The sequence below is a fragment of the Hippocampus bargibanti genome, linkage group LG15 (assembly GCF_051943395.1).
Source record: "Hippocampus bargibanti isolate YZ-2025 linkage group LG15, ASM5194339v1, whole genome shotgun sequence".
In the NCBI taxonomy this organism is placed as follows: Eukaryota; Metazoa; Chordata; class Actinopteri; order Syngnathiformes; family Syngnathidae; genus Hippocampus; species Hippocampus bargibanti.
The window spans coordinates 4,671,751-4,693,090 of NC_142748.1; the positions used below are offsets into that span (position 1 = coordinate 4,671,751).

General features: G+C 43.0%; 3 protein-coding genes across 4 annotated transcripts; all 3 read right to left on the reverse strand.

The window, feature by feature from the left end:
* Positions 1 to 326: 326 nt before the first annotated feature.
* On the reverse strand, positions 327 to 3,225 carry LOC148887182 (rap1 GTPase-GDP dissociation stimulator 1-A). Its single transcript, XM_089015344.1, has 5 exons — positions 3,085 to 3,225; positions 2,855 to 2,962; positions 2,255 to 2,377; positions 2,020 to 2,145; positions 327 to 1,004 (listed from the first exon to the last, which is right to left on the reverse strand). Exons 1-5 carry the CDS (start codon positions 3,176 to 3,178, stop codon positions 550 to 552), a joined length of 906 nt encoding a protein of 301 aa, XP_088871470.1. The 5' UTR covers positions 3,179 to 3,225; the 3' UTR covers positions 327 to 549.
* A 493-nt stretch (positions 3,226 to 3,718) lies between these two features.
* LOC148887183 (uncharacterized) lies at positions 3,719 to 6,051 on the reverse strand. The gene is made up of 5 exons (XM_089015343.1): positions 5,884 to 6,051; positions 5,058 to 5,535; positions 4,779 to 4,979; positions 4,383 to 4,512; positions 3,719 to 4,148 (listed from the first exon to the last, which is right to left on the reverse strand). The coding sequence occupies exons 2-5, from the start codon at positions 5,443 to 5,445 to the stop codon at positions 3,719 to 3,721; spliced, it is 1,149 nt and encodes a 382-aa protein (XP_088871469.1). The 5' UTR covers positions 5,446 to 5,535; positions 5,884 to 6,051.
* A 158-nt stretch (positions 6,052 to 6,209) lies between these two features.
* On the reverse strand, positions 6,210 to 21,255 carry kif19 (kinesin family member 19). 2 transcript variants are annotated; one of them, XM_089015333.1, is made up of 20 exons: positions 20,671 to 21,255; positions 19,259 to 19,339; positions 12,255 to 12,365; positions 12,093 to 12,180; positions 11,794 to 11,930; positions 11,133 to 11,258; positions 10,864 to 11,058; positions 10,631 to 10,777; positions 10,430 to 10,552; positions 10,184 to 10,340; positions 9,869 to 10,043; positions 9,597 to 9,795; positions 9,241 to 9,511; positions 9,037 to 9,161; positions 8,683 to 8,837; positions 8,500 to 8,605; positions 7,808 to 7,931; positions 7,356 to 7,738; positions 6,987 to 7,155; positions 6,210 to 6,879 (listed from the first exon to the last, which is right to left on the reverse strand). In XM_089015333.1, the coding sequence occupies exons 1-20, from the start codon at positions 20,707 to 20,709 to the stop codon at positions 6,740 to 6,742; spliced, it is 3,051 nt and encodes a 1,016-aa protein (XP_088871459.1). In that variant the 5' UTR covers positions 20,710 to 21,255; the 3' UTR covers positions 6,210 to 6,739. The 2 variants fall into 2 exon arrangements, with proteins under 2 accessions (XP_088871459.1, XP_088871460.1); XM_089015334.1 differs by lacking the exons at positions 19,259 to 19,339; positions 20,671 to 21,255 and having other exon boundaries at positions 6,211 to 6,879; positions 11,794 to 11,940.
* Positions 21,256 to 21,340: the final 85 nt, after the last annotated feature.

The window sequence follows — 21,340 nt, forward strand, 5'->3', positions numbered from 1 at the left end:
AACACCCCCAGTTGCACACGAAGTGGTGCGTTCAATTGACTTGTTTTGCTTATCAAGACAAATTACCCCAAAAGTAACAAAGCAAGCTTGGGTGAACTGGTTCATATTTTCAAAATAAAATAATATGCAAAATGCTCAATAAATGCAGCCCAATAAAACTACCTCGGTACCAGAACCAATCTAAAAGATAAGCCCATTGAATTACAGTTATTCTCCCACTGACTTTGTGCAGTTTGAATTCTTGATGCATTTTGCAATTCCAGACTAGGACAGCGAAGTGTGCTGTATTATTTTTTTTTTTTTACAAAATCAATCACTTTTTCTCACATAATTTGTTTATTTATTATTAAGCATTTTTTACACATTGTTTTTTGACACAATATAGCATTGACACATTAAAATATGACGACAGGGGTACGGCACAGCGTGAGCTTCCTTCACATCAATGTAAACTGTTGTAAAAGTCCACGTTTTGAGTAAGTAACTACACAATGTGAGCAAAAAGTGTCTCTAAAGAATCCAGTGGGCCGGGTTCCAATACTGTAGCAATCAGAGGAAGGTATGGAAGACCAGTGACTTCAGACTGGACCGTCTCATACTGTTCCTGTTTGCCATCTTGGAACATTGCCCAAAGATGAAAAAAGGGAACCATCGAGTAGGCCGCTTACTCTTGTGTAAATTAAAAAAGGAGGTGGAAAAACGCTGCACAAGCTCCACACTGACGGCATACTGCGCCGGCGCCCATTGGCACACGCGCACCACGGTCACCGAGGTGACCAAGCTGCACTTGTGTGGTGACACGCCATGAAAAATGCACTCCCCTGGTTGGGCATACGTGCTTCTTTCCCACAGCATGCTGACATCTTCCATTATACTCATACCGCTGAGGTTGCACAAGGCCCGGAGGCACAACTCCTCTAAGGCTTCGTCGCCGGGGAATCGTAAGAGGACAGCAACCAGACGAGGTACCACCCCTCTGCGCAGTAACAGTTGCTGATGTTTGCCTGATGGACACAGTGAGATGCAAAATACACAATAAATGACGCTCAAATTGTTATCCAGTTTTCCTCCTGTAATTTTTGATTTATCATTTTTGCCACATTTCTCAGATCTGTTCCTTGTCATGGAAAATTCTCACTATATTGGAGAATATATGCAATTTATACAGACCATTTTAAGGAGTAATATACAGTGAGACCTCAACTTACAAACACCTTAAGTTACAAACTTTTCGTCTTACAAACGTCAAATTTAGGAAAATTAAACCTTATAATAAGCACTATTTTCATAATACACACCCACCACTGCTGGCGGAGTGATCTTCGGCGGAAGCACATGACCAAACAGCACCAGAGGTTACGTTACCGACAGTCCTTATGGAAGGTGACTCTCCTTCCATAAACCATCAACGACCATCAAAAAGGTAAATAAAACTTTATTTTACAGCACAATTTATTTCTTTAATTACAGTCCTCATGTAATGTGCCTCTCTTTCCAAACAGCAATTCCCTTTGACCGTCGACCTCCAACGCCATTCCATCAAGCAAAATAGACATTATATGGCATTGGAGTAGGACCGTAAACAAATTGTCCCCTCCCAAAAAAGAGAAACTATTGTAAATAAAAATCCTTGGCAGCGACAAGTAAAGACATGGGTTGCTCTTCAAAATTAGTGCATAAATGACCATCACAAATGTAAATAAAGTGACTTTATGATACAATGCAGTGTATTTCTTTCATTGCAATACAATAGCACATTTATTATACATAGAATCAGGTATGTTGTGTGTAGTTTTAAGGCTTATTTAGTTGAAAAGTATATTTTATGGAACCCCTGGAACAGATTATTCCCATTTTAATGGTTTCCTATGCGAATTTTTCTTTTGAGATACACACTTTTCGCCTTACACACTCTGTCTGGGAACCAATTAAGTTCGTAAGTTGAGGTCTCACTGTATTTGGTATCCTCTGAACTCTGTGAATGAAATCAATGCGGTCCATTTTAGTTTTGATACTCACAATTGTCATAAGACAAGCGAGTGATGGTCTGGACTGCATGCCTCAGTAGGTCCTGGTGTGCACTGGTCAAAACAGACAGCAGCGCCGTAAACAGGCCGGCATCTCCGAAACCTTTCCGGATCAAGGCTTGATAGGCAGGAAACAAAGTCACATGATTAAGTCAGATGCCACCGACGTTTTCAGCACTGTCTACCTGAATTGAATGGTAGTACTGTTCTCATGGATATTAACTTACGTTCCTTCGCGAGTTCAGCCACCAATTGGGCGGTAAGCAGCACCAGTGACCCTCTTCCCCTCAGCAACAACGCCAGAATTGGAAGGATGCCGCTGATCACCACTTGCTCGGTGGCGCCTTTGTCTGCGCAGATGCGAAACAAAATATGGTGCTTCGTTTTTTTTCCCAACAAAGTACTGATATACTTTTTATATCCACGAGTTTCTTTCCAAATCATAATTAGAAAGCCTTTAATAATCCCAAAATGGGGAAATTTGCAACCTACAGCAGCATAATTGAAAGGGTTTGGGTTGGGGGGTGAAAAGATAAAAAACAAAGTATTCTATGCATCCTAGAAATAAAATAAACAAAATAGTAGAACAAACAAAACATGACCATAAAAACACGGACAGCTGTGCAATCTTAACGATTTTTCCCCAAAAACTCTATGATGTTTGAGTACAAGCCAAAAACTTTATTACATGAAGCAGTTCTAGATGAAAGAGGAGAGGATAAAAGCCTCCTTTTCACCAGTGGATCAGAGACACCATGGCAGAATGTGCACACCCGCTACAGGCTAAGTTTTCAAAGCAAACATCAACCATTCATGTCAAGACTCACTCTTCTCTTGAATGTTGACCAGCACAGTGCGCAAGTGTGGCTTCAGTTCATCTTCTATCTGCTCGAGACCAAGCACCCTGATGGCACCTAATGCATTGTTCAGGTTCTCTGCGGTGTGTGAGGAAAATGCGCCAGAGATGCCAAGGAATCATATAAGGGTGAGCAACTTGTATATGAAATAAACTCCGTGGAGTCACCCATCTTATTCAAAGGTTATTGATCATACTTACCATTTGGCGTGGACGGTTGTAGACGACCTGTCTTGTGTTTGTCCCTATTGGCACACTGGTACGTTAATGTTAGTAGCATGTTAGAATGTCCCATCTTGAGTTTTTGTTATTCCAACAATATCCTATCCCTTTCTCAGGACATTACCAACCAGTGTCAAGGCTGCAAAATCATCTGGCGTTTCTACCGGCTCGCTCAGTTCCATTAATGCAAATCCTTAAACTCACTCAAAGCTCCTCGATCGCCATCTGTGCGTGTACACTTCAGGTATTAGCAACCCGGCTGTTCTGGGTATTTTGACAAGCCTAAAAACCTCCCATGGTGCTTTGTAGTCTTTGAGGAAGGAGGCGCAAACTGAATTTGGTGGCATTAATATTCTCCACACACAAACAAGGTTATTAAAAGTAGATCTTTATGATTTTATACCAATACCTGGATTTCAATATTCTGTAAATACGACAAATATTATTTGCTGTAATGTCCATCCACGAATACAGTACTAAATTAGCACATAGTTCAACATTAGGCTTTTTCACACACGCGTTCCTATTTCTAATTAAAACTGCAAAAATGTCTGTTTGGAATCTTTTTGGTCCTTCCTGAGCACAATCTGGTAAAACTAAACACGACGACGTGTCAAGCAGATCCGGCTCCGTCAAGATCAGTGGATACGGTTTGATATCCCACAGATACCAGCGTTAGTACGTTGCCTTGCATGTCATCTGTCTTGCAAGGCTCGACTTCTGTTGTATTCTCCTGATGCACCTTTTTCCTCCCTCTGTTTCGCCCTTTGTTCTTTGAAATGGCCTTTCCTTGCTCCTTGATGCCAAGGGATGACTTGTGACACCGGCGCTGTCGACGCCCCATGCGGCGCGTCGGAGCGGCAGATTCCGCCGGCTCCGCGGCAGCTGCACCGGACAGGATGCGGATCTGCTGTTCGATTGCCATTACGATCATGTCCAGTGCTACGTCTAACATTCCTAGACCAAGACCGTGCGTTGCGCTGTCAAAAGCTCCGCTGTTGACTGGGTCCTTGAAACATTTCCGCATATCCTCAAGGTGATTCCTGCCCGACGACAAATAATTTGAGTATGTTTCTATTCCGTTTAAAACTACAGTAAAGTCTCATTATATCGATATTGGTTATATCGATAGTACTGCTTATTACGATACTATTTCTATGAACGCAAGGAGAAAATTTACATTCCGCAGGATCAGATATATCGCTAATTTTTCCGATTCCCGAGAATATCGATATAACGAGACTCTACTGTGCCAGTATCTGTGAATACGTACGTACTTTGTCTCGATGATTTTGGACCAGTGTTGGACTGTATTTGTGTCAGGAATGAGCTGTTTCGCCATGTTGCCATAATCGATGTAATCATGTGAGAAATCTTTCATGTCGTCGCACAATGCTCTGGTGTCACCTGATAACAAATTGAAACACAGCTGGATCACACATCAGATGTCCGATTTATGTCTTATCATGTCTTAACTCATTCGCTGCCAGACATGTGCAAAAATGTGTCCACTGAAGCTCCAGGGTTTTTGTTATTGTCCTTCAAATTCCAGGACCCACAGAATATTGAGTTTTAAGATGACATAAACATTCAATGCAGCGTAAGAAACCTTTTGACTCACCCAACAACAACAAAAAACATAAATCTCGACCCCCTTTCTGTTCTTATTTCACCTTCAGTGAGTTTGGAGAAGGATGAAGAAACAGAGGTTGTCGTGCTGGGTGTGAGACCAAGAACACCCAAGGACTCCAGAAGTGTCTTCTTACTCGCTGGACCTCGGCTGACTCGCGTGTAGGCAGCCAACGAACGCAGTGACATTTTCTCCGGAGCTTGCAGGCGGCGCTTGATCTCATCGTAGGAGATCAGATGTTTACCTGAAATTGGGAGTCGTGACGAAGGAGGTCCTTACAATTTGTACGAAAGCAATCAATTGCGAGTTAGCGGATACTTACGAGCCTTCGATCCTTTCATGTTGGGATCCAGGAGTGATGACACTTCTGCAAAGGGCATTTGTGTGGAGAACTCTGTCGTGGTATTGGTGTTCTGTGGTAGGCCCTGACTGTGCATGGCTTCCTCAGTCTGTATCGGGGCAGGTACTTGCATTTGGGACTGAAGATGAGACTGTATAGCATGCATCTCCACCTGAGTGGTCTCCAGTGGGACCTGGTCTTGTTGTGGAGGCAGGACCAGGGCGTTTTCAGGTAAACTGTGTAGACTTATCCCGCCCTGGGTCACCGTTTGGTCTGAGGCCATCTGAAATATTCCCATGACTGGCTTCACCATGGTGAAAAGCATATTGCCCTGTGCATCCAGGCCCACCACCCCAGTAGACTGCTCCATCTTGTCGCTGAATCAGTGGCTCATGCAGAGAGTAAGTTGCAGTTAAAATATTTGGGTTGTTTTTACACTTTAGGTAACAGCTGATGCTTCCTGCAAGACAAAGCACGTTTGGTATGACAGTTAAGAATTATGCATGTTTATAATGTGCACACATTGTTATAAATTGTCAAACTCCAACCCTGGTTGTAGTTTAAAAGTGAATGACGTCACGGGAATGTGATCTGATAGGAGTCATAAATAAAGAAATAAATATCAGGTAATCGTGTGCTTTATTTGCATTATTTCGAGACATTTCAAAATGGCTGCCACCATCGTGTTGTTTTCGCCAACAGAACCTCTCCGAAGCGGCGTTTAGTGCTTCAAACATTTGCACGCAAACCGGGACGAGCATCATCGCCATTGCAGAGGCAACTAGTGTCTTACGGTCGTTCCACTCACCGGGCTTCTCGCTTAAACAGCCACTGATCCTAGAACGGTCTTGTACTAGGCATGCGCCATTTTCTGTTCTTCTTTGCTTCCTTGTCGGCGGGTTGCAAATCAGCTAGACGCGCACCCCTACCGGTTTATTCTTCTCTCTCATTGGCCGTGAGGATTGTCAGTCATTTAGAAGTTGACTTGTTATTGGAGAAAAGAAGCTGAAGTGAAGGGCGTAAAAATGTATTTCCGGCTCGCGTAACCCCGCCTACTTTTTCTTTGTTTATACGATATTTATTTGTGTATTTCATCTTTTAATGTTTTCACATAGGTCTTCAAACGCACAAAATAAAAAAAAGCTGTTGGAACTTTTTTTGCACACGTGATAATTTATAACAGAAAGAAATAAAAGTAAGGTAAAAACAAATGCAGTATTTTAAATATTAAACGTTAAATATTTAGTACATTAGTCCTGAGTGAAAATTCACATACAAAACAGAGAAATCCGCATTTAAAGATAACGAACACGAATTTTTTTAGCCCCAATTTAGTTTAAAGCAGTTATAAAAATATGTAAAAAAAAAGTAGTAATTGTGAAAACCACAAATCAATGCCAACAATAAGCAAGGCAATTGTCATATAAGGAAAAAGAAATTAATAAATAAATGAAATAAAAGCACAATAACTGAGGCAACACATGTCAAGTGGTTAGGCCTGCAGTTCTAACAGTTAGGAAGCGCACAGAAAAACGCATATACAATTTACACATCAAGATAAGACAGAAATTGGACATAACACGAATGATCTTTGGCGTCTTCAGGCACGACGACATAATCTCATCATCTAGACTTTCTGGCATCTGATTAAGTCAAAATAACGCTCAGTGTCTTCGTGGTCGCTGGTGGCCACCCATTGTAGTGGTGGTGGTGGTCGTGATGAAGTGAGGTGGCTGGGGTTGCCGCAGAAAGGGAATGCGCTTGAGGTTATTCGCCTGAAGTGCGGGGGTCTCCGAGTTTGGGCCTGCAGAGGACGAATGAGGCAAAACTCATTTTGTTATATGCTTTCTCTCCTCTTTCAAACTAAAAACGCAAAGATGTAACACAAAGGTGGAAAGGTTGTTGACGTACCTGCTTGCTGGCTACCAATTGCTACTCTGACTTTGGCAAGAGGCGGGACGACTCTGAATTGGGGACGGAGTAAAGGGACATGTGGTTGACCACTGATGTGGAGGTGAGCGTCTGACGTGCTGTCCAAGGGGCGTAATCTTGCACCCGTGTTCGTTTTGGATTGAGGTACCTGGACGGAAGAAGTGCGTGAAGAATCAATATTTGGAACACCTTATAGAATGAGATTTTGCATCTCCAGGGGGTTATCCCAGATGAATAAATACATTTTATCATCATGAAAAAAAAGATGTATGAATGTGAGTTCTAAGTAACAATCAACAATCGTAAGTAAGTTCTAAAGACGTGTTTGTGCACGGTAAATCCACTCACTGCTTGTCCAGTAACCTCAAAAGAGCGTGAGCGTCTCTTCCTACGTCGTGCCTCAAAGTTGGCATCTCCGGGGGGTTGGTTCTTGCCGGTAAGCTTGTGGTGGCGGGTCCAGGTGCCCAAGATGCTAGGTGCCTCGCAGGTGCTGCTGGACAGGTTTTCGTCTGAAGTGGCGTGCCGGAGTTCGGGGGTAGTCTGCCTGCTGCGCCGCACCGGCAGACCCTTTGGGGGTTCCTCGCTGCGAAAGAGGCTACTTTTTTGCTTGGTGGGCTCCGTGGAGGAAGGGACGGGCAGAGAGCGCAAAGCCTCCTCCTCCCGGGCCTTGTAGCGTCGCCGTGCCGCCTTCATGGAAATGTTCTGGATGCCTTTGAGGATTTGCTGCCTCTCTTTGGTAACACAAAGAAGTGATGTATTGGGAATTGTTTCGAAAGCTCGCCTGGCAACAGGTGCCTTACCATTTCCTGAAAGCGGGACGTCGACACCGGCCTCGCTGCTCTCGGGTGATGAATCCAGTTGACTGCTAACGCTGTGGCTGAGGTGAGTGTAGCTCAGCGAGCTGACTGGAGCCAGCGGCTGCAGCTGCACAGACAGTTGGTGCCGTTATGATCAAATAACTACAGCGTCACAAGGGCGGTATGTTTACCTAGTGAGGCTAACGATGAAAAGATTTCTTTAGCCGTCATCTGTACTTCGTTGAAGGTGTCGGAAGTTTCGCTCCTCATCCAAATAGCTTTGTCACCGAACTAAAGTTGTGCTGGTAACTCTGGCCCTATATATATACCCAATGTCCAGTGGTGGCGGTGCACGACCTGATAGGTCCCTGCTCTAAGGTTGGGGGAGCAGTAGACAACTCCCTCAAGCTAATCTGACTACTTCTTTTTTCTGTCTGATTACCTCTAATGTTTTATACCTGGTTCTTATTGTCCCATTAGCTCTGGTATCACCTCATAAGCATGACGAAGCCTACGTGGTAACGACCTAAGGCGTCGCACACACGGTCTATATTAAACCCCAACAACAGACTTCTTCAAAGAAGTACAGATGACGGCTGAAGAAACCTTTTCATCGATGGACCACACCTGTATGACTGAGAGCCTACACAGTGAGGCTAAATGGTTCAGAGAATGGATGGATGGATCATACTAACCTCTCTGTTGCCCTTCCCGTTGATGTTTTTGGGCGGAGGGGTCATAACAGTCGATATTTTCATATGTCGTGCATGAGATATGTTTGTGAAAACTCTGTCGCTGTCCCTGACATCGGAAAGAAAAACAAAACATGTCCGAAATGCGGCCGCTTGTTAGCATCATCACTGCAAACATGTCCTCACTGTTCAGGTTCAGGTATAATGGGGGGCAACGTGTGTCGGTGGAGTTTGGCATGTCCTCGTCTTTCTTCGGGGCGGACACACTCCTGGTCTGAGTCCACGTCTTGCACGGTGTCGCGGGCCTGAAGAGGCAGGCCGATTCTAGGTAGGGAGCTCACCTGGAAACATGGGGGGTACTTTATATCATCTGGAAGTTTACGGCACTTGTCCGAGGACATGCAAATGGTTTGGGTTACTACCTGTGATTTCAATCAAGCATTTCAAGTGCCATGAACAAGAGTTTGACACCCCTGATTTAGACTATAGCATCAGACCCCAGGTTCACGTTGACAGTGAAGGTCACCTTTTCCAACATACCTGAATAGTGTAGTGGGTGGTTGCCCTCTCCAGAGCAAAGGCCCGGTCCAGTTTCCTTTCATCCCGTTCTCTGGTGTAAATATCATAGAGCTCCTGTAGGTGGGTCGGGACCGGCAAACTGTGTTCTGGAGAGAGACCACGTTATCGGTAAATGGCCTTTTTTGGAGATGCTGCGCAAGTGACCTTGCAAGTTTTTGTACTGACCATTAATGAACTGCCGTTGCTGTTGGATGAGTTCATCGCAAAGGTTCCGATGCATCTCAAAGCGTCGGACCACAAAATTCTTCTGCCGGATCACATTGTCCTTGAGCAGAGCGTGTGATTGTATCTCGGCATTCTCGATCTCCAGTTCGTGGACTTTACACAGAAGGGCCAGGACCTCGCGTTGGTCATCCGAACTCACCCGCCGAGGTAGCAGTTCTTCCAATTGGCGAGACTGGTCGCGGAGTTCTAAGAACCGGCGCTCCAGCAGTACCTTGAGACAGAAAAAGAAAATGCACCAATTCTTTTTGCAGACGATACACTGAACAATCCATTCAGCATTTGATTTAACGGAAAACCTTTTGTCTGTGGAGTTTCTTCTGCTCTGTCATGAGGCCCACCAGATTTTCTCTGGCCACGGACACCTCTTCCGTCTCGGTGGTGTCTGGTGGAGTGTCCGGAGAGTCCGAGTCCTTCTCGCTGTCATCCTTGCTGACGCTTTCCTTTCTCTTTTCCGCGTGCCATTTCCGGCGTCGCCTGCTCCGTTCATGTTCCCAGCTGCAGATATGACACATGAACATCTTGAATGAGTGACATTTTTCACTTTGGGAAAGCTTTCTTTGAGACTGACTCTGTGATTGTGAGTAGCTGCTTGGAGGTGTCCATCTGGATTTCCGTGTTGCTGGTCTCTAGCTCCATCAGGTTCCTGCGGATATCCATCTGCTGGCGAAAGGCTTCCACGAGCTGCTCCCTCAGCTGGTCCGTTTCGGCCCGACCTTGCTGACAGGAATGCGCCTGGACCTCGGCTGGTAGAGGAGGATGAAGGGAAATATTATAACTTAATTTTCAAAAGGTGAAGGTGGAGGTATACAGAGGAGTGAGATGAGTGGAAGTGGTGAGGGAAGACTTGTGGATAACTGTTGCACAAGGAGGTAGGGGCCTTCACCCTGGACATGGCGGATATCGGTCCTGTCGGAGGCGAGCTGGGAGCCAGCCTGGTCAGCGACCTTTTTCTTGAGTCGTTCGATCTCGCAGCGAAGGTCCGAGATGATGTTGGTGTACTGAGCGATGTGGTAGGACACATTGATCAGGTTCTTCTTCACCTGGGGCAAAAACAACCATGAGATATTTTTTGGGGTGGTGGGGGTTGTTGATATTTTCAAAAACATTATATTTTGACATTCCAGCTCACCCGCGTGCGAATACATTTGGCACGGTCGGCGTAAGTCAATGTGTTACGGGACTCCTCAAAGGCTACTGAGGCAGGACTGATGTGGGCAATCATGACGGTTCGGCTGTTCCCCCCTAAGGAATCCTGTCAATCAAAGACATTATCAATCAACAGAGGGCCCTGGTTAATTGGCGTATCATGTTGATCCATAGTGATCAATACCTTGAGCAGTCTGGTCAGCTTGCTGTCTCGATAGTTGATGTATTTGTTGCCGTTCTTGTCGCTCAGTGCATTAATGCAGTTGCCCAATGCCAGGAGGGAGCGATTGATGTGGGCTCCCTCTTTTAACCTCTGACCTCGATTCTGGGTCTGATTGACAGCCAGATGGAAATCAGCATGGAGGAACAAAATGGCTGTGTATGAAACACATGGATGGAAATAAACGGTACACACACCTGTGCTGCACGTTCAGAGCCGGCCAGGTCGATCATAAAGAGGCGGGCAAAACGGACTTCCTGCAGGACGTCACGGCAACGACTCTGCTGCTTGACGGCCACCAGCAGCACGGCGTGGGAACGGGATGACGTCTGGTTGGCGGCCGTGGGCTCCTGCGTGCGTTGCTTGTTTCCCTTCATCAGAAGCTCCATGATCTGTGACACATGCACACAACGTTATGAGTTGTGTTGATTGTGCAGCGTGGGGATTAAAAAAGATGCGTGATGACCTCTTGAGCATTTACGGTGTACACTTCAGTGATGCCCGCCACCTGAATCTCTCCTTTGGCGTCCTCTCTGAGGTCCAAGAAGCCTGAAGAAGGGTTCAACAGGTCCCGGATCATCTCGTTGTAGATCTAGAAATTACATTGACAGGCATAGAAAGAATATCGAAAAACATAGTCATTAGTTTCTTGTAGGAAAATTCGAAGTACCATATTTTCCGGTGTATAAGGCGCATCTGGGTATAAGGCGCACCCTCAATGAAGGCGAATGAATGGGGAAACGGCCTGGCCATTGAAATTAATGATGAGCGCCCGCTGACGGCCGCCAGCGATACTGCACATCCATAGAAATGAATGGGAAAGTGGCCTAGCCCATGAAATGAACGGGGCAGAGCGACCCTGGCGGCCAAAGTCAGTACTGCGTCTCCCTTCAAACGCTTGTTCCTTTTGTAGAATAAACATGGTTGCATATATTCTTATATCTAGAGTGCATATTTGATACTCTTGCACTATGTACGGTTCTTTTTGCCTGAAACATTGTTTTCCACTTGTACAGTGGAATGTGTCTTAAGACACATTTTTATAACGGCTTACTACATACTTTTTCCCCCCCTGCACACTTTGAGTGCACTTTATACACTGGAAAATATGGTAACATTGGTCCCACCTCCAGATAGGACATGGAAACGCTGTACATCATGTCGTCGCTGGTTTCTTCAATGGCCCGGAATAGGTCGTCGAGGGTGCGAACGTAGATACCTGGCTCTTTATCGGTACCCAGCATGGTGTATGTTTTTCCACAACCTGGATAAACCTCACAAAAATCAACCCCCTTTTTAAAAATACCTCTAAATATGAGGATATATATCAAAATAATTGCATTTATGGTGCCATATTCTGAGATGCAATGTCTCCTCTATTGTGGAGAATACAATGGAATGAAAAATGTAGTGGAAAAGCACTAACCTGTGGGTCCATAGGCAAACACAGTGGCATTGTAGCCCGATATAAGACCCTCAATCAGACCCTTCGTGGTGGCACGGTACACCTCCTCCTGCGTACAGATCAGCCATTTAGGTATTGTCATCAAATCTGCTATGTATGTAACAGTATTTTTTGGGTACTGACCTGACTGGCCGAATAATCGAAGGCAACGTCAAATACGTAAGTTTTTTCCCTGGAGCGGTTAGCCCGCAGGACATCATCGGGATCCTCCATAGGGTCCATCAGGATCACCATCTTGTGAGCATAAACAAGAGGAAGAAATGATGAGATCAAATTTAAACACAATCGGACAATATCTCAAGAACTCACATAGTGCGCTGTGTGAGTTTTTGTGGATTTTCCGGATGATGGACTAGCCTTCCAATTTTTAGGTTTGCGAAAAACAGTCAAAGGAGCACAGGAAATGGTCAAAATGCCAGGGCCAAATCAAAACGACTTTTTGGGCACTGCTTCTTGAGACTTTTTGTGAATATACTCATGACAGACTAACCTACCAAATTTAATGATGCGAAATTACAGTAAACTCACTTCAGGCGTTGAATTTGTCAACATCAAATTGAACAAACGACCACTTCAAATTAAAAGGGTTAACTTCCTGTCTCTTTTCAGGAATGGCTTATTGGCAATTGTTTGTAGATCTACTCGTGGTTGACATGTACTAAGTGTAGCGGTCATGTAGCTAAATGAAACTGGTTTTGTGCACTGAATATTTTATTTATTTTTCACGGAAATGGTGATGTTCAAAATGCATGTACCAAATTTCATGTTGCTAAGGAAAAGTAGCTAAAAATTTCAAAGTGACTGTTATGACAGTAAAAGTTTGACTAAAATGAATAGAAGTGGTAGTCTCATAATGAGACACTCGCAGGTGTCATACTAATTCAAGCAACCTGTAGATGTTAACATGGTTGTTTTGGTAACGTGACTCACACACATGCACACGAACACACAATAGATGTGATCATGCAAAGCTTCCAAATTTAGCTCGCCGCTCTTGTGTAGGTTAATGGATGTCGAGGGTGTTGATAACAGGTCTGCTCCCATCTGTCGTTGATTGAGTTACAGAAACTACAGAAACCTCCGCCTACCAAACACCAGCTGCTAAATTCGAGCTTACACTCAATATGTTGTTTTTAAATTGATTTTTTTTCTAGCAAGATATTATACAGTGTAAACGCAAGGAGTGCAGAGTACAGGGTCTACTTCAAAATTGAATTTTAACCCACTCTTGGCCTTGAAACTATACTTTGAATATTTGCTTTGAAGCCTTGACATTTGCTCGAAAACCTTCACCACTTGAAAGCGCAACCCCGACTTTGAAACCTTACAATGAAATCCGAACCTTTTCTTGCTGCTTCACAGAGTCGAGAGAGCTGCCTGATGGTGCTGCGTCCTATCAGGTTGACATTTGTCTCCACATGACAAAGGGTAAGGTATTGAGAGGGCTAGTGGTGCCTCAAAAAGTTGTTCTTGGCACCATAACTGCGCCTCACCTCTTTTTGTTTTAATCTGCTGATTTGCTCTGAGAAGGTCAAACAAGGACGGAGGTAGCTAAACATGGATTAGGTTCTAAACAACTACATTTTCCATCCGTTTTCACATCAGAATTTCTAGCACAGGTCAAAGTGTATTAACTCATTCACTGCCATTCAGAATTTTATTCGGGAATTGAAAATATGACATAGAGCGGCATTCCCGAATGTGTTCGGGTTTTGTTTTTTCGTGCTTGGGTGCCGATAAAGCACTGGCCATGGCCTCTGGCAATGTTTTTTCCCTTCCACGTCATTCGTTCATGTTAGTGCTTCGTTCCGCTTTAGCTGCTGTTAAAGCGCTATATATTGTAAACCAATATGTATGTATTGCTTTGTATTTTGGACAGCCGCCCTCATTTCAAGCTCAAATAACTCCAGAACCATATAATTTAGGAATTAACTATTTTTTTAATGAAATTAGAGAATCTAAGGTTTCTTACAAAGCATTAAATGTTTATTTAGTCCTAAAACTCAATATTCTGTGGGTCCTGGAATTCGAGTGACAATGACAAAAACCATGGCACTGGAGTGGATAAATTTTTGCACATCTGGCAGTCAATGAGTTAAGCTCGGTTTTCAAACACCTCTTAGGGTAAAAACAAAGGTGATTGGGTTTTAAAGTAAGGATGTCAAAGCAGGGTTACAGTAGGTTTACTGTTTCCTATATTTTACATGGTAAATGATTATTCCCTAATTCATTTGGTCAACAACTACTACAGTAAAGTCTCGTTATATCGATATTCAAGGGAGTCCGAAAAAATATCGATATAACCGGGACTATCGATATATCCGACCCTGTTTGCATGTAATTTTCTCCGTGCGTGCATAGAAATAGTATCGATATAACCGGGACTATCGATATATGCGATATCGATATAACGAGACTTTACTGTATATGGATAATTTACTTTCACACACACAATCACGTAAACACACGAAAGGCCGAAACCTATGGACGTCATGCTTTACGACTTTATTGCTCATGTTTGTGTGTCGTCTTTATGATCCCGGCCTCCGAGGTCAAAGGGGATTGGCCGTGTTTCCAACGTGTGCCGGCAAGATTAAAACGAGCGCTTTTGTACGTATCTATGTGAGCGCGCGTGCGTCTATCTACACGGCATGTCCATCTGTCGTCTTATTACCAGAACACCATGGCGACGGCATGTTTTCTACGAAATGTGAAAATGGGAAATTGAAAGCGGGACGTTTGCCATCATCCATCATTTTTTTCCCCTGAGATGCAACTAAAGTTATCGGTTATCTGATGGAATACCTGCCAACTGCCCTCTGTGTGCCCCCGGCAATGCCACCTTGGATCTCCTTTCAGCCGCAGTATCGTCTCGCCGCTGTTATATAAGACGTCGTTGGCACTCACAGCCACACTATCTTGCCAAAAGCACAAATTACTTGGTTGTTCAACGCACCATAGAAATAGAATTCAGATTTTTTGGCGGGTCTCATCATCATTTTTTGACGCATGTTCAATCATTATAGTATAAAAGAAAACAAGCATGATGACATTTTTTTTTTTAAATGGCCTTACGACGATTTTATTAAGAGAATGAGAACTTGTGTTAATTGAACATCTTAACTTTTGGGGGAAATCATCAGGCACATTTTTTCCCTTTTACTCCTCATGTTGTAATTTAATTTATTTATTTATTTATTTATGTATTTACTTATTTATTCAATAAATGAATAAATCGATACATTGTTGAATTGTTAAATGGTTAAATTGTGAAATTGTGAAATTATTAAATTAATACATTATTTGCATATTTATTTATGTATTCACATATCCATTTATTTATTTTGCTATTTGTTAATGTATTTATTTACTTATTCCTCTACCTATTTATTAATAATTAAATAATTTATTTATTAATTTCTCATTTGTCTGTTTATTTATTTATTTATTTATCTAATTTTGTTTGTTAGTTTTTTTTGTTCACTTTTTAAATGTTATACAGTATTGTCATTACTTTGGTTACCTTCCTGCGTGCATTAGCGGCTACGGGTGCTATTCTCGTGTCATCTTTTTACAGTCAGACCCCCTATGATGGCGTATAATGAATGCTCAACCAGAGAGCATCTCAGAGCTGCGTGACTTCCTAATGGGGTTGTTGAAAAACATCTTCAGGTGGCACTACTTGATTCTTCGTGACCTAGTTAAAACCCCTCATTACTTTCTCAATGGCCTTTGAAGTAGGATGTAGGGTATAATATGTATTATTTATTTATTATAATATATGTGTGTTTGACAAGGTGGTGCGGGAGCATGATGAGAGAGGCCGCAGAAAGGCAATAGACGCTCATTTTCCTCCCAAGTGCACGTAAATAGCCGGTCTGAGCTACAAAAGTGGATAATCTCTGCTGTGCTCCTTATCGTGCCCAAAGAGGGTTATTCTGCGCTTTAAGCAAGATGATGCGAAAACGACTGGGATACTTAGAACCAGGTTATGATATCCTGCACTCAGCAGCAAATTACACCAAAATTAATCATTTTGAACTTTCCTCCCCCATTAACGTGACTTGTCACTTTTACAACTCCATTGAAAATCTTCTTCAATAGGTGAAATCAAAAGAAACATCTTTTTAAGAGGCTGCAGTTGCATACGTGTGCACACCATCTTATGACATATGGCTATCTTCAAAATCACATTCAAACACATTAACTCATTCAAAAATGTGTCCACTCTCCTACCAGGGTTTTTGTCAGTCGAATTCCAGGACCCACCAAATATTGAATTTTAGGACGACATAGACATTCAATGCAGCGTAAGAAACATTAGACTCTCTTGTTTCATCTGAAAAAAAGAGTTAATTCCTAAATTATATGGGCCTGGAGTTATACGAGCTTGAAATGAGGGCGGCTGTCCAAAATATAATGCAATACATACATACTGATTGACAACAGCTGAAACTGGAACAAAGCGCTAACATGGAAAAAAGGGGGAAATGCTGCCCCCTTGTGGGAGGTAAAAAAAAACATTGTCAGAGGTCTAGAAAGCACTTTATCGGCACCCAAGCAAGAAAAAATAAACCCGAACTAATTTGGGAAGAGCGCTCTACGTCATACTTTCAATTGCCAAATACATTTGAAAATGGCATTGAATGAGTTAATCAATGAAAAATGTCCATAAAATAATTCAAATGAACTAAGCATGAAACAAACAAACAGCCATCTCTTTCATTCTCCCACACGAGGAGGCGGGACTAAAGGCTGACGAAAGAAGAAGATAAAAAAACCCACAAACAATGGCCCCTGACATTGTCTGGATGTCTCCCAGGCGACAAGGCCCAGGGTAGTAAGACCCCCCCTTACACTCCGTCCTACTGTCAAAGCCAGGACCAGTTTGACAAGCTTCAGAAAATACATTATAAATGCTATGAGGCGGCCATGTTTTTTTGTGAGAGCAGGTGGCAAGGAGGCTTAATTAACCTGAGCCGCAAGACATCCCCATCAGCTCATCTCGACATTGTTCTCTCTGCCAATACAGCAAGATTTAATACAACCTACCCCCCCCCCCCCCCCAGCCCCTTCTCGAATCCCACCCCAACCTAATCCGTCTGAGCGCTACCTGCACACCATATGGTCTTCGAGAGCCACGTGGACTTTGTTAACTGACCTGAGGTGTCAAGTTTTGCGAGGCTATGGACAAAAGCAATATATTCAACCAGACTGTCATTATATACAACAGAAAGCATTAATCCGTTTAAATAATAATACTAATAATAATACAGTATAATAGTTTTTGTGCTGTACTCCAAAACATTGTGTTACTCGTTCTGCACTGTAAAAAAAAAAAAACTACAATATTATTATACATACATATATTGTCTGTCTACATGTGTTGCTCACCATTTGTGTTCAAACACAAAGTGACTGTTTTTTCCCATGCGTAGTTCATTTGAATTATTTTATGGATATTTTTAGGGATTAGCTGATTCACTGCCAGACATGTGCAAAAATGTGTCCACTCCAGTGCCAGGGATTTTGTCATTTTCACTCCAATTCCAGCACCCACAGAATATTGAGTTTTAGGACTACATAAACATTCAAAACAGCGTTAGAAACTTCTCTTCTTTCATCAGAAAAAAATAGTTAATTTCTAAATTATATGGGCCTGGAGTTATATGACCTTGAAATGAGGGTGCATGTCCAAAATACAATGCAATAAAATGTATTATTAATGATGATGATGATTATTATTATTATTGTTATTTTGTTATTTAGGTTCTTCTTTGTTATTTTGACTTCAAGATGGGGCCGCGAGAGTGTCTGCCTCTCCAGCAGCTTGTGTATTTTGTTTTTCTACTTCTTCCTTTCCTTTCATTCAATTCCTCTTCCTATCACAACTTTGCTGCTGTGAAATGCAAATTTCCCCATTGCGGGACGAATAAAGGTATTCTGATTCTGATTCTGATTCTGAAATGTTATCCAATCCAATTATTATTATGAGCCGTTGTTAAAAAAAAAAACAACCTTTACTACATTAGTAAATGTCACGTGAAAGTTCAAAAGGGACATTGGAATTGCTCATATCTTGAAAAACTCAGTCTGGTTGGTCACTTGTATGTCAAGGCACCAGTGTATGTATCATTGCTTAATGGATTACCTTCGGCGTATTAAATAAATCAAAATGGAATAAAAATAAAGCACCCACATATACAAGCAACGTAATCCGACAAGAGGTCTGTCATGTTGTTGTTGTTGTTGTTGTAGTGACCCCCACTAACCCAGCCCTCTATCCTCTCCATTCATCCAAGCCCCATAAATCCTTCTCAAATAAGATTCCCATAATCCCCCACTGCGCTTGCTAGCTAGCGTAAATACTACATTAAATGCCGTATCGTGAACCCTCTCCCTGTACAAGTTAACATTGCTGGTTTTAATGAGGGTGTGATCGAGCATCCACGTGGTAGCTACCATCAGCACCGACCTGGGCTCTCATCCCCCTTGCGGCGTTGTTTTTGTTGATGACGATGATGACATCATCGTTCTTATGTTGTCTGGGGGGGCCTCGCTCTAATTGAATTACAACCCAGGAGCAAACAGGCTTGATCCCAGCAGGAGACGAGATTATCGCTTTCCGGAAGTGCTCTCTCGGTCACAAGATGATGATGATGATGATAATGACTTCAGAGACTCCTCAACAGGCAGGGTAGGCGACTCAGGAAAAAGCTCCAGTCCGGAGTTGAAGTGGTCCAGTTCAGGAATTTCTGATTATTATTATTATTTTTTTTTTTTCAATGGGGTGTGTGACAGGTGGACTTCTTTTTTTCCCACGAGCCCCCCCCCCACATACAGTTTGTCAACACCCCCTTATAACAGCGATGATGTCGCCATGTCAACTGTCACCATGCCCGACGCTGGCGCCAGTCACGACGCTCATTAACTCCGCCGCTACTCCATCCGCACTCATTAACACTCGCACCCTAAATGAGGCCCGCCGAGGAGGGAGGGGGGCGGGGTCAAATTCACAAAACCACACCTCCAGCTCGCGCCTTGTTTTCGTCAGACAATAATGTAGCTGTTTACATACAGTCGCTCACACCCAGAAAGAATGTGACAAGTTATTGAGCTACTCTCACCTGCTCATCCAGCCTGTGTGCCACTATGGTCGCCGCCTCCTCCTGCTCGCCATCGCTGAGGGGGCGGATCCTCAAGGCCACCTGCATCAGGATGGACACACAGACAAATAATCACTAATAGTAAATACGTTTTTGATTTGGGAGGAATGTCGGTGACATATGACTGCGATTGTGCTTTTTTTGCGCTTGAAATGGGCAGTATGTGGAAATGTCTCAGCTTGGAATTGAAGCGGATTTACATGGGACAAGAGATGTGAGGAAATCTGTTTTCGTCAACAGCTTTGTGGGAGCTTTCAACATTTAGCTTATAGCAGACGGGCACATTCCACCATGACATTTCTGATCCACTGGTGAAAAGGACACTTTTGATCCTCTCCTCTTACATCTAGAACTGCTTTATACAACAAAAAAATTTCAATGACTATCTGTGTCTTTTGTGTTGTGTCACATTATTTGTTATTTTGTTTTCTTTGTTGTTTTGACTTCAAGATGGCACCGCGAAAGAGTGCTGCCTTTACAGCAGCGTCTGTATTTTGTTTTTCTATTTCTTCCTTTCCTCTTTCATAACTTTGCTGCTCTGAACTGTAAATTTATCCACTGCGAGACTATTAAAGGGTAAGCCATCCATATTGTGTTTTTCTACTTGTTTATTTTGTTTTATGTTCACTATTATGCAAAGCGTTTTGTCACAGCGGCAGCTGTTGTGAAAGCACAATATAAATTACTATTGTAGACTTATTCTGTGACTGTAAAGTGTCCTTGAGTTTTGAAAGGTGCTTAGAAATCATATATATTATTATTATTGTATTTCCTCTTACTTTAATCACTTTGCTGCTGTGAAATGTAAATGTCTCCACTGTGAGACTAATAAAGACTAATCCAATAAATAATGTGTTTCACCCAAGGTTGTTATTCTGTGTTCTTTTCTAAAGTAAGGCTAAATAATTGTATATTTGTGTTGTTTAATGTCATCGAAGCTACATGAAAGTTCTTAAATTAGCAAGGTATTTATTTATTAACAATGCATCCATACATATGTGGTGTCATTCAACATGCGGTCAGTAGAAAGTGTGTTGGGACAAGAGAGGCTCAGTTACGCCTGACACAAGTGCTTTAATAATTTATAGTAGTGCCACGGCTCGCTGCGCAAACCATTAAACACGCTGTTGTTGTTCTGCGGTTTTCATTTTATGTTATGTTGGAAAGCATTTAAAAAAGTCAACTCATTATATTGATCTTAAAATTAATCAATTCAGTCAATTCGTCTGTTGTGGTAAATTAACTCACTTAAAAAAATTCTATCACGTATAGTAGATTAAATTACCTATCAATCAATACAAACGTGGTATTTAACTCTAATGGATGATTTATTATAAATCATACTAAGTAAAGCACAATAGTTGAGCACTCACGGTGAGTTGGTGCTCCTTCGACTCTGCGGTGTCCTTCATGCTCACTTTGTGGTCATTTGGAGCCGATCCTTAAGTGCATCACACCGGATTCGTTCGGAGCGTCTCACCGGCATGCCCCCTTTTCCTCTTCTTCAGTGGGAGGACCACCTGCAGGGCCACAGTCTCTCCCCAGCCGGACCTACTTATCCCCCACCTTCGCTTCAAGCGACCTTCCACCAGCGGGGGAAGCGTTGCGTCCTCGCCGGCTCGTGAGCGTCGATGGTCGGCCGTAGCAGGCGCGACTGTCCCGGTGGTTGACGCGATGGTAGGTGTTGATGTCAATTCAGTTACAACCTGCTGCTTTGCTGCTGCGGAGCGACTGTGCGTGCGTGCGTGCGCACGCGTGTGAGCGAGTCTCAGTGCACGCGCACGTCGCCCATGGAGACCTTGCCACGGGTAAACAGCGACGGTGGCGAACCACGTGACGCGCACTTGGCAAAATATCGGGGAGTAAATTTAACCTATTTTCTTAAAGGATGAAAAATTGAATGTTTTATTTATATTTGGGATTGAAATCGCAGGGGGGATACAATATGGTCAATTTTGCAGTGGATTTAATTGATATTACGCGCATACGCGCGCACACACACACACACACACACACACACACACACACACACACACACACACA

What these genes read in the sequence shown, in the direction of transcription:
- LOC148887182 (XM_089015344.1), bottom strand. Translation starts at nt 3,178, where the DNA reads ATGGGACATTCTAACATGCTACTAACATTAACGTACCAGTGTGCCAAT. An exon ending in ACAACCGTCCACGCCAAATG is followed by an intron (nt 2,963 to 3,084) that starts GTAAGTATGATC and finishes CACACACCGCAG; the next exon opens with AGAACCTGAACAATGCATTA. An exon ending in TCGCTTGTCTTATGACAATT is followed by an intron (nt 1,005 to 2,019) that starts GTGAGTATCAAA and finishes TGTGTCCATCAG; the next exon opens with GCAAACATCAGCAACTGTTA.
- LOC148887183 (XM_089015343.1), bottom strand. Translation starts at nt 5,445, where the DNA reads ATGGAGCAGTCTACTGGGGTGGTGGGCCTGGATGCACAGGGCAATATG. An exon ending in CATGAAAGGATCGAAGGCTC is followed by an intron (nt 4,980 to 5,057) that starts GTAAGTATCCGC and finishes TCCCAATTTCAG; the next exon opens with GTAAACATCTGATCTCCTAC. An exon ending in TCCAAAATCATCGAGACAAA is followed by an intron (nt 4,149 to 4,382) that starts GTACGTACGTAT and finishes GTCGTCGGGCAG; the next exon opens with GAATCACCTTGAGGATATGC.
- kif19 (XM_089015333.1), bottom strand. Translation starts at nt 20,709, where the DNA reads ATGAAGGACACCGCAGAGTCGAAGGAGCACCAACTCACC. An exon ending in GTTTGCCTATGGACCCACAG is followed by an intron (nt 11,931 to 12,092) that starts GTTAGTGCTTTT and finishes AGGTTTATCCAG; the next exon opens with GTTGTGGAAAAACATACACC. An exon ending in CCACCCACTACACTATTCAG is followed by an intron (nt 8,838 to 9,036) that starts GTATGTTGGAAA and finishes CCATGTTTCCAG; the next exon opens with GTGAGCTCCCTACCTAGAAT.